Genomic DNA, 12,671 nt, shown 5'->3' with positions numbered 1-12,671 from the left:
CAAAATACGACATGGGGGGGGGGGGGGGGGGGGTTTACTATGCAGGGATTAGGAACACAAGTGCCTCCTTAGGTCTGAATGTAGCCATTTGACCATGTAGTATGCTGATATGAAAGCTTTGGAAGGATGAGAAACTCAGCAGGAACTTGGGGGTTCATCTGCCTGATGAAGGGGATCCTGTGTGACCCCGAAACGTTGCAATAAGTGTATTGTTGCATGAAACGTCAATAAATAGACGTTATTCTACCTTGGAGTGCCGGTGTCCATAATTTCTTATGCTATTCAGACGGTGGCCATCCGTCGACTACTGATGCACCCAACCTATTACTATGGATCAGCGGTAAGGAGTGCAATGGGTACATGGACTGCAAAAGAGAGACAGTCCCTCCAGAACAGGGACAGCTGGGGACTCTGATTGAGCTGAGATGCTACATGAATACAGGGAATGAGGCTGATACATAAGCCCTTGCCTGCGCATCCATAGGACAATGTCACGGCGACAGCCATACCTCGATCTGCACGTTATGCAGAAGCTAGAGGACGACAGCGACCACCTGGGACATGCAAATACCCTCTTGAAGAAAGCGCCTTAGGACCTGTTCATTAAACACCGGCAGTTTTATCTTTTTTGGGGGGGAGGGTTAGGGTCTCCTGATGGTGTCTTCACTTACAGGACTGTAAATCATCTTTTCTGGCAGACGCAGAATATTCCAGGTAATTTTCAGTGAAGCGATTGGGGTCGTGGTTGTGTAGGAGAGTGGACAAGGGCAGAGAAAAGTCAACGTGGGCAAAGGCGGAATATTCCGCTATGATATAGCACGGTGTGTGCGAGTGCCTGTTATCTGCTGCGAGAGATGATCATGAAACCTTACTTGTTTCCCAGACAGAAAATGACCTACCAACTGACTTCTAGGCATTGAACACCCACCGACTCAACCTAATGGAAGGCATAAAGTCCAACTGAACGGCTAAAAACATTCAGGGGGCATCAAAACCGAAGGTGTGCAAAGTCTCGGTGTGCAAGGTCGCGTTTTCTTGAGAAGGCAGCCACAGCCTGAGTAGAAAAGCCTGTGGCGTGCCAGCTGCTGCAGAGAAGGATCTTTGCTCTCTGTGTGGAAGCAGTGGTCTCTCTGCAGAGGTCAGATACGCCCCCTGATGAGTCAGATCTAGAGCTCTCTAAACAGCAAAGAGCATGAGATTTACTAATTGTAGAGCTATAGGTCTGACTTCTGCAGGGGCCGTTTTTTGACCTCTGCAGAGAGACCGCCGATCTGCAGATTTATGCAGCCCTGCCAGACAGCACAGCCAAAGAGAGCACAGAGACTGCACCTGCACCTGGTGTCTCTAGGCTGCAGCCAACCTAGACAGCCGAATTTTGTGCTTATGTAATACAACAGGGTCATGTCCAGTGCATTACATGGGGGGTGCGGCCCGCACTGGGTGTGTAAGGGTAGAATGGCGACTGCGCTAAGACCCGAAGACGGACCTTAGTGCGTATGCATGCACGACCGAAGACGGACAAACAGCAGGTGCACAGGAAGCAGTGGCGTCCCAAGGCTGGGTGTCACCCGGGGGCGGAGACTGTCCCTCCGCCCCCGGGTGTCACCCAGGGGTGGAGGGTGTCACGTTGCCGCGCATGCGCAGTGGTCTTTTTGACGCCTGCCGGCGGCCATCTTTGTGATGGACGCCGGCAGAAAGAGGAGGGGACGTTCACCCGGCAGGATAAGGTATGCTGCCCAGGTCCCCTCCTCTCTCCTGACACTGTCGGCTCTTGGACATTTCATAGGGGGTGGCACCAAAATGACTGTCAGTCATTTTGGTGGCACCCGGGTGCGGCCGCACCCCCCTTGTGACGCCACTGACAGGAAGTGACATCTTACCTCATGGGTGGCTATATAAGAACAAGTCTGAGCTCATAACATTGCTGATGGTCTTGTCAGCTAGTGCTTCCTGTTGATTCTGCCCGCGACTTGTTTTGACCTGGATTGTCTTGGACCACTCTGCTGCTTGTTGCCTGCCCCTGACCTTGTCTTGTTTCCTGGACTTCGCTCTTGCCTTCTGATTCGGTACCTTGCTGCCCGGCTGGCTCTGACCCTTGGCTCTCTGGACCACTATTCCTGTCACCTAAATCTGTTCCCACGCTGCCCGCCCCGGTACTGACCTTTGGCCTGCTGACTTCGCTACCAGACATCTCCTGCACGGTGTCTGCTTCCATCCGTGGCACTCGTGCTCCTCGCTGTCCTGCAGCCTTCTGTTCCATCCCCAGGGGTTGCAGGACACGAGCCGCAAGAGAAGCCTCATCATCTTCCGGTCTCTGCCACAGATATGTGATAGGGTGACACCATCAGAGGGGGTGTTACCAAAATGACTGACAGTCATTTTGGTGTCACCCTCTCTTAAACGTAGGGCACTCAGTCATGGACCAAGAGCCTGAAAGCTGCACGAGAGAGGAGGGGACCTGGCGGCATACCTTATCCCACCGTATAAACTTCCCCTCCTCTCTTTGTCGGCGTCCATCACCAAGATGGCCAGTGGCAGTGAAGTGCAGGTGACGACACTACACGTGTGCATTATGATGTCACGTGTATACATAATAACACACACCAGGTGGCACCCAGCAGCCGCACCAGGTGACACCCAACCTGGTGACACCGCTAGTCATGTCCCTGCCCCAAGCCTGTGATCGTCTCCCTGCCACTCTGCTCTCTCCTACTGTCAGCTTGTTACTTGTTAGCACTGCAGCACAACTGATTGGCTTCTTATACTGTTTCTCTTTCTCCCAGTCTGAGCTCTGCTGTACAAAGGACTAATACCAAGTCAAATTCAGATACTTACACATTTTAATCTGCCCAAAATAATCTTAAACCTGCCTCTATCTCCAGAATGTTTTGATATCAACTATAAGTATAATTTTTTTATGATAGGCTGAGACTGACTGGCTCAGGTCTGTGATAAGCTTATGTGTTGACCAGATTTACTCCGGGCCACAAGGACATTAAACACTGGAGGAAGCTGTCCACTTGTAACGTGCAGCACATAAAGCTCTGTCATTGAAATGCTCTCCAAAATTTGTTGCATCCCCAAATTTTTGTATTAATATAATTTTTTTACTGTTATTTTTGATCTTTGCCTCCAGTCTCCCCATTTCTTTGAGTTAACTTTTTTTCAGATTTATTATTTTTTGTTTCTCCGTTGCTTCAACTTTGGCATGGGGTACTATTGATTGTGCATTACTTTAGTCCTGGGGCATTAGTCTCTCCAGCTTTATCTCACTGGGTCAATCGTCTCAGGATTCGTGTTGTTTAATATTACATTGGCCGCTGTGTTTTATTTGTTTCGTTTGCCTCTTTCTTTCAGCGCTGCCAAAGCTTTCATTGTATTCTTCCCAACACTAGTTAGTTTGTATTTGATTTCTGGGTTATTGTTATTTGATTTATTTCAGAAAAGTTATCTTTACACTGTTCAGTATATTCATCAAGGATTCTTCAGGAGGAAACTCAATACTAGTAAGGGTTCTTCAAGAGGAAAATTGTCTTTGGGGTGGTAGGATATAGTGTTACACATTGTTACATGTACAGTATATAAACTCAATACTTGGCACTACCCACCAGGGATCCTTCACGGGGAAAGCCTACTTTGGGGGGAGGGGAGGGGTGGAAGGATACAGCTTTATAAATTGTTACATGTATATGAACTCAATACTTGGGTCTACCCACTAAGGATCCTTCAGGAGGAAAACTTACTTGGGGGGGAGGTTAGGATATAGCTTTATACATTGTTACGTGTATAAAAACTCAATACTTGGGTCTACCCACCAAGGATTCTTCAGGAGGAAAATTGTCTTTGGGGTGGTAGGATATACTGTTACACATTGTTACATGTATATAAACTCAATACTTGGCACTACCCACCAGGGATCCTTCACGGGGAAAGCCTACTTTGGGGGGAGGGGAGGGGTGGAAGGATACAGCTTTATAAATTGTTACATGTATATAAACTCAATACTTGGGTCTACCCACTAAGAATCCTTCCGGAGGAAAACATACTCTTCGGGGGGTAGGATATAGCTTTATACATTGTTACGTGTATATAAACTCAATACTTGGGTCTACCCACCAAGGATTCTTCTGGAGAAAAACTGTCTTTGGGGTGGTAGGGTATAGCGTTACACATTGTTACATGTATATAAACGCTATACTTGGGTCTACCCACCAATTATTATATTATATTCTGCAGAAGGAAAACTTTCTTCAGGTGGTAGGATATAGTGTTATTCATTTTAAGTGTATGTAAACTCTAACACTGAACCTCTCTCTGGAAGGAGGGGGGACTTGAACTATATACAGTAGTAGGAGGAGGAGGGACCTGGCCTATATGTATTGGGGAGGAGGGGCTTAGTATATATGTATTGGGGAGGAGGGGCTTAGTATATATGTATTGGGGAGGAGGGGCTTGGTCTATATGTATTGGGGAGGAGGGGCTTGGTCTATATGGAGTGGACGGAGGAGAGGCTTGGTCTATATTGAGAAGGTGGGGGACGGACTTGGTCTATTTGGAATTCTTGGTAGAATATGGATGCTGTTCTTCGTTGGCTGCTGAAATTACCAAATATAAATAAATGAATACATTCACTTTGTCTACTTGGAATACTATGAGTCAGTACCTAGTCCCCATTACAATATAATGTCAACTAACAGTGCAGCTTCCATAGTTAGAACAGTTGGCTATGAGAAGAAGTGTGTACTCCAGGCTTCCTCAACCTACATGGAAGAAACCTTGAATTAACTTTCAGGTCCCCTGACGATAACAACTACAGTATATCTACAACTCACATTATATTGGAGGTCATTGGGAAGAATGTCCTCCTTAGGGTTATATCCAAAAACATAATTGGTGTCAGTGATCGAGAGGCAGAAATTGCTCATTGCTCAAGGATCTCCTAGGAACCTCTGAAGAACCCAAGTTCAGAAGACTGGTCTTCACACTGTAGGTACATTTCAGATCCCTGCACTGGTAGCTAGCAGCATATTAGACATTATAAAAAGAAACCGTACTCTTAGAAGGAGGTTATATCAGGTTATAATTTTAATACAAATATTGCTATGCTGAGTTCCTCTTCATGGCTTTAACAATCACTGAGCGACAGCATAATACAAAGTCCAGGATTCTTCAGTGACATCTCCTCTTCCTCACGTGCTTGGTAAAATTTCTAAATCATACAAAAATATATAAAACCTGGCATCCCTTGGCTCCCTTCCAACCTGAGCAGACTGTGCATCTGCCTGTCAGCCACTAGATGGCGCTGTGCATGTAGACAGTCCATGATAAGAAGAGGCAAAAGGAGAACACAATATAACAGAGATGCTGACTGAGTATTCCAGAACTGACATGGAGTCACTTACTCACAAATGATCATCGTAGTTGTCAAACTCACTTTAATTTTCTGGACTTGGCCACCATATATCATCATTTACAAGAACATTTTAGTACAAAATATTTACTCATATTAAGTCATCCAAATCTGTATTAGACTTTTCTGAATCTGATGTTCTTTTGAATGCCAGGAGTATTGTCAGACTTTTCAGGGTTACTCTACTCCTGGTGGTAAATCTTGTTATCTTCTTAGTTTGTTTCCTACATAATTTGGCTTGAGTCCTGCACAGGTAAATACAATAGTTCTAGTTAGAATGTAACAATAACAAAACAAATGTAAATCTGTACACAGTGTATATATATATATATATCAAGCCCCGATGTCAAGATGTCATCTCTTTGTGATGGATACAAAATCTATTCTGTGGAACATCTAACCAAACTTCCAAACTTCATCAATGGGTTGCCTTCATCAGCGTTTTCTCTTTTAAGTCACGGCACACTATAAAGCTATGCAATACTTTGAGGCACCCCTGTTTAAAATATTTAAAAAAAAAGTTAAAAAAAATGTGGCCACTCCAAAATCCATTGCAGTCCTTTATCTCAGATAGGGGTCTGGTATGGATTATCAGTGGAGACCCCCATGCAAAAGCACACAAAAAAGATGAGGTTCTCCCATCACATCAGAGTCCCTTCTTAAAATCAAACAGCAAAAAGTTCCCCAGCACACTCACCAGCCAGCATGCAAAAAAACTTGACTCACCGCTAAGGTTAAGAACAGAGGTTTAGATACACGCCTTCTGCAGAAAATGTGAAAGCCGCACAGCCGCGCCAAGGCACCTCTAGATAGTGCGGTCCTAACTCTAAACTAAACAAAGCAAAACAAATGGCAAACGCACGCCTCAATTTGTTACCAGCTTTACAGCAAGGTGCACACGGAAGGGCCTAATAAAGTACAAACAATTGAGGAGTGCGTTTGCCATTTGTTTTGCTTGACTGATTTGGCGCAGTGATGCATGGGGGGGTCTCAGCTGCCGTTGTGATGTGTGGGATCCCTTGTGCGTCCCTGTGCCTTTAACCTCCCTGGCGGTATGATTATTTTGATTTTCGTAATTTTTTCAGCGCAATTTTTTTTCGGATTTTTTTTGTTATTTTATTTCTTCGTTTTTTCCGGGGTTTTTTTTCGCATTTCCTGCCGGTTCCGCCCCATGCGACGTGTCAGCTCCCAAGGGACGGAACCCGGAAGACAGATGCCGGCGCCGGCCGGAGGACACCGCACGGCTCGAGCGACAAAGTAAGTAAATACTGTGGGATATTCCCGAGTGTAGCTCAGGGTATGGAGAAGTAACCCCGAGCTACACTCGGGAATACCGCCAAGGCTTCCTCCTGACAAACCTGCACCCAATTTGATCTTTTGCCCCATGTGCTCCAAGATGGAGACTCTCATAGTTTATAGTTAGGACCGCACTATAAGAGGTGCCTTGGCGCGGCTGTGCGGCTTTCACATTTTCTGCAGAAGACGTGTATCCAAACCTCTGTTATTAACCTTAGCGGTGAGACAAGTTTTTTTTACATGCTGGCTGGTGAGTGTGCTGGGAAACTTTTTGCTGTTGTACTGTATTAGGCCCTTCCATGTGCACCCTGCTGTAAAGCTGGTAACAAATTGATGAGTGCGTTTGCCATTTGTTTTGCTTGTCCTTCTTAAAATCAGGAGTCTTCCCTGCACACATCAGGAAAAAAATCAGGAGTCTTTGGCTGCAGTCTCACTAAACCCCCAACCCTTACCAGGGCAGTTCAAGACTGAGGGCCCAGTTACAGTTTTGCGATGAGGTACACACATGCCTAACTAGTGATGTGCAGGGGCTTGGTGCCAACCCAGTTTGCCTGAGTTCACCAAAGAATGCTCAAAACTGTGACCAACACCTCCCCTTCCCAATCAGTTGCAGCAGGTGCATTCCTCGTCCCACACATGTGCATCAAAGGGGCAGGGAATGCCGCTGCCAGAATTGATTGGGCTAGGAAGGAGGGGTGTCAGTAACAGCTTTGAATGAACCTGGGCTTGCGTTAAGGCAGTCCATAAAAGTCAATGGGCTGCCAAAACATCACAACATCCCAAAAATCGGACATTCCATCAAATTTCTAACATAGCGCACCACAACTCATTATAGTGCACTGCAGTGCATTACGGCAACCTGCAATGCATATGTGTTGCTATAGTGCATTGGGGTGCCATTCCATTTTCAAATTTTAAATTGCATGGCACCACAATGCAGCTACATGTATTGCCACGCGTTGCCCATGTGACCATTTTAAAACTTTTTTTTTAAAAAGAAGCTTTTTTACATTGAAACTTAAATAGACAGAAAACCATCTCTAAATACATCACCTGCACTCAGCTTTAATCAATACTTTGACAGCTGAAACATTTTCCTAATTTCATCAACATTGCCTGGATTCATTTAGCTGCCCGGATTTCTAATCACTGGAGTACAAGGTACAAGTAGGGACACTTCCGGCAATAGGGTTGCTACCTTTTCTTCAAGCGAAACCCGCTTTCATTTATTTGGGAGTGGTGACTTATTCATATGTAAATAGCGCCACCCATTCATATGTAAATATCACCTTTGAGACTATTTTCAGTGGGGGGCCAGTAGCCGCTATCTTAATTTTGGTTGCCCCTGTCTGGCTGACATCTTGTGTCTGGATTTCTGCTACCATGAAACCCGGACACAGCATTCAAAACCCGGACTGTCCGGGTGAATCCTGGACAGGCGGCAACCCAATCCAGCAATGTACCCTAATAAACGTATGCAAATTATCCTCTCTCAAAAGAGAAAGAACTTTTTAGCAGATGACATGTTTTTGCAAGGCAGGATTTTAAAGTAAACCTGTCATCGTACAAATACAGTTACAGCCACTGTCTACTTCTTTTAGAACCATGGCTGTCATATTTGTCCGCTCTCTTCACTACTTCCTGAGTCAGTGCCCTGGAACAAGCCTGCAGGTCAGAAGTTCTGACCTCACTTCCTGCATGCAAATTCTAGGGTCAATGGCCAACCTAGTAATGAAATAACTTCCATGACATGTTCATTCTGAAGCTGAAATCTGGGCAGAACAAATATTGTCGAAATCAAACTTGCTCAACGTTTGAACACTTTCAGGTCTTAGGGAACCTCGGCCTATAACTATTATACCTACAGCTCACTGGACATTAGTGCGAACTGCAAGTTTTATGAATAAATACAAGAATAAGAAATGTGGCCTAATTTGGGTATTTGACACCCTGGACTGCTCTATGTCACACAACTATCTGCAATAATAGTAATAATAATAATGAAAATAAACTAATAATAATAACCAAGGCCAGAAAATAAATAAAAAGCATGAACATTTTATTTCTTCCTCACATTGGTGGTCCGTAGAAATATCTCCACTTACATCAGAGGTCAGTGTAGTCCTTATTTATACTGGTGGTCAGTGAAGTGCTTTGTTATATTGGTGGTGAGGGCCCCCCTTAGATTGGGAAGAATGCCCCTTTCATTGGTGGTCAGTGGGAAGAATGCTCCTTACATTGGTGGTCAGTGGGAAGAATGCTCCTTACATTGGTGGTCAGTGGGAAGAATGCTCCTTACATTGATGGTCAGTGGGAAGAATACTCCTTTCATTGGTGGCTAGTGGGAAAAATGTTCCTTACATTCCTTACATGGTCAGTGGGAAGAATGCTCCTAATACTGGTCTGGTGGCCAGTAGGAAGAATGCCCCCTTACAGAGAGCCGGACAAATTATTGGTGCATTGGTTTCTTATCTAGGAGGCAGAAAATGCTCATTGTTCAAGGAACCTCCAGGAATCTCTGGAGGAACCTTGGGGTTCCATGGAACTGTGGTTGGGAAAGCCTGCTCTAAATACAAGAGGTGGCAGTGTTTTTGTGTGAATTCTGTGCAAGATTCTAGCATGAAGCCACTTCTGTACCTTGCACCTGTACAGATATTTTCTGTAATAAAGACCGATCACTGCTACTCTCTCTCTCCGGGTGACTAGTCTGGTATCTGCCTCTACTGTAGTTTTCTGCAGGCGGCCTGTAGTAGATGGAGTCTACTGGGCCCCTCCCACAGCTCAGCTCACTGCAGGAGAAATGTGCTGCACGGTGATGACATCATCACTACGTCTACAAGGCATTCGGTCCACACAAATTGGATTTGTAACCTGTGTGGCTATTGAGGAGCATATTTAAATGAAGGGTTGTGTACCCAGAGTTCAGCTTTAAGTGAATGCCACACTCGCTGGGTTTACTAAGCTTTACATGACCTCTGCTAAACGAAAAAGCTGCAAATAATCCTGTTTCAACGCAATGAGCCCCATCAACATGGAGCGGTGATCCTCTGCATCATGTGAACAACCGCAGGAGCATCTTCACTGGGGCACAGGTAGGAAGACATCATGCCATGCTCACTGGGAAATGTAGGCATAGATGACAAGACAATTAGGACACCTTATATCTTTGTTTTCCAGTCTGATCCTGAAAAATAAATGACCAGTAATTCAGCCTGATTAAAGCTGAACTTCTTCCTTAATTATTTAACGGAGCCGGCCAATCGGAGGCTCTGCTGCCGCTCTCCCCGGATGACATGAAGGTTTACCGGGCACAGGTGTCAAGGGACAGCCAGAGCCTCCCACTGAGAGTTTATAGACAGAAGTAAGTCAGCAGACATTAAGTGTCAGAGCCAACATCAGACGGAATCAGTGGCTTTGATCACAGACCTCCACAGGAAGCTTAGATCTCAGACAAATTAGATAAAAATGAATTTATAGCAGATTCGTATCCTCGGGCAACCACGGCTGAATTCTGTCTTAGGAGTGGCATGGTAAGTATCAAAATATATAAACCGGAGCATTTCCTTTTCTTCGTGTCTTCCTGATAAATTCTAATTGGAGGGAGAGAAGAGAAGACTTTCTGCTCGGACCTCAACTCGGTCAAAAAAAACGCCGTAGATGGACAACATGGAGACTTGGTGGTTTAGCATAACTAAGGGCAATGGGCCCCAGTGCAAAATATGATTGGAGACCTTAATATAACCATCTTCCAATGTCTTGCTGGGACCTTCGGTGGCTAACTTTCAATAAAATGGAACATAAAAACTAAAGGGGGTGTCCAGCACATGGTTCTCACTAGAGATGCACCGAAATTATATTTTTAGATCGAAGCCGAAATTTTAAAAAATTGTCACGCTGAAACGGAAACTGAAAATTACTTTTTTTCCAAACGTTTTAAAATGATTTTTAAATTAATTTATTTTCATTTTTTTAAACTTTATTTTTAGGGGTTTAGGGTAAATATCAGAGCTCAAAGCAGACCCCTGATATTTTACTTTTAAAATAAAAAAGGAGATTGAGGACATAGAGTCCTAAATCCCTTTTTCTGCAGCCCCGGCAGTCAATGAACAGGAGATAGTATCAGTTACTATGTTCACAATCATGAATGAACAGGAAGTGATGTAGAGCATTTCCTGTACATTCATAACTGGGGACATAGTATGCTTACTATGTCCTCAGTTATTTACGAACACTTAGCGATCAGTACCAATCTGAGTGTTTGTGCTCCGATCTTCATGCTGATTGCTCCGCCTGTCACAGGAGCCGAGCTCTCCTTCTGCACCACCCTGCTCGGCCTCCAGACTCCTCCCTGCACCCCCCTGACTGCAGTCTTCCCCCCCATGCACTGTCCGCTCGGGCTGCTGACAGCTGTCTCCTCCCCACACTCCCCTGCTCAACCTACGGATTCCCGTCTCCTCCCCGTACAGTCTGCTTGGCCTCCTGACAGCTTCTCTCCTCCCTGCTGGGCACTGGCTGATGGATCGGCTCTGTGTCCCCTCCGATCCCCACTGCCTCTGTTGACACAGGCAGGGGAGAGCAGCGGGGATCGGAGGAGACCCAGACCAAAGCTTGCAGCTGTCAGCCAGCAGGGAGGAGAGAAGCTAGGAAGGCACAACATTTTCATCCATTTTTGTACTATCAGCATTTTGCCCATAGTACCATTTTTGGCCAAAATGTTTCGGCGCATCCCTAGTTCTCACTGTTGCCAAGTGCTGAAGACAATTAGGTAAACTGAGCCCAATGGCTTACTGGAAATGAACTTCAGCTTTACATTTTTTCGCCACACTTGTAACAAAGTCCTCTCCTGTGTTGAAAGCGATTACTCTTAATTCACGACAAGCTTGCATTTCCACAATACAAACCTTTGAAGTTGCAGCAGCTATCTTGAGCCCACCTTCATTTCCTGTCTTAATGACTTCATTCATCACCAGTGGCCAGCAGGGATGCACATCTAAAGGGAGGTCCGATCCCTTTCCAATCAGGAAGCCGGGCAGCGTGTAATGACTTGCTGCCCGGCTTTCTGATTGGTGGGGAAGCTGGCCAATCATGAAGCCGGGCGCCGTGCAATGATGCGGCGCCAGGCTCTCTGATTAGCCGGGAAGCCTCATGACGAGGGAGCATAGAGCCGGCTTCCTGGCCAATAAGGAAGCCGGGCGCTGCGTATTACACGGCGCACAACTTTCTGATTGGCCAGAGAAGTATGGGGACGGCTTAGTGACGAGAAGTATGGAGACGGCTTCTCTTCTAATCGGGAAGCCAGGTGGCCGGTCTTTACACGCCGCCTGGCTTACTTAATGGGACTTCCAGTACTCAGTGTTTGGTATCGGCGAGTACCGGTAAAAAAAAATATTGGTACTCGTACTCGATACCAAAAAACCGCTATCGGCGCATCCCTAATACTAAGCATACAAGATGGAATACCTCCCCCATGTACAGAAGCAGCAGCTGGGTGACCCAATACACCGGAGTCCACCCAGAACTAAAAATTAGTTTTAAGTAAAGTTTAAGTTTTTTTTTTTTCATCAAAACACATTTTATCACCATCCGCAACATCCCCGGAACAATTTCAAACCCCCCCCCCTCGGGCATTTCATTGCATACGTTAGGACCCGTTGATGGATTTAATACAGATTAAGGGATTAGGCTTGCCGAATAATAGCAATTAGCTCATACGATGTCCCCTTACCATAAAAAATGGATTTAAATGATCAGAAGCGGATGAACTAGACCAAACACGGTAATGGAAAATTATCCCTGTGAATAATCAAGCGGCTTACTTTAAATCAAATTCTGTAGAAGATTAAAATCCCATCTGAATATTAAACCTGATCTTATTAACGGAAAACGCGTCTTTCCGGGTGCGAGGAACACAGCTTTTATATTCATTTACATTGCGGGGGGGGGGGGGGGGACAGCCAGAGGAAGA

At 45.4% G+C, this 12,671-nt stretch overlaps 1 protein-coding gene across 1 annotated transcript in view; it reads right to left on the bottom strand.

Moving 5' to 3' along the window:
• Positions 1-663: 663 nt before the first annotated feature.
• The window catches only part of LOC108791200 (fibrocystin-like), a 153,371-nt gene continuing 141,363 nt past the window's right edge, over positions 664-12,671 (bottom strand). The window contains exon 14 of the mRNA XM_018561608.1: positions 664-845. Coding sequence (XP_018417110.1) covers positions 664-845 — 182 coding nt within the window. The remainder of the gene's footprint in view (positions 846-12,671) is intronic.

The sequence above is a fragment of the Nanorana parkeri genome, unplaced genomic scaffold (assembly GCF_000935625.1).
Source record: "Nanorana parkeri isolate BGI_ZX_2015 unplaced genomic scaffold, ASM93562v1 scaffold533, whole genome shotgun sequence".
NCBI classification, from domain to species: domain Eukaryota; kingdom Metazoa; phylum Chordata; class Amphibia; order Anura; family Dicroglossidae; genus Nanorana; species Nanorana parkeri.
Note: the sequence above shows the minus strand (reverse complement) of the source record. Positions and strands in the feature narration are given on the sequence as shown.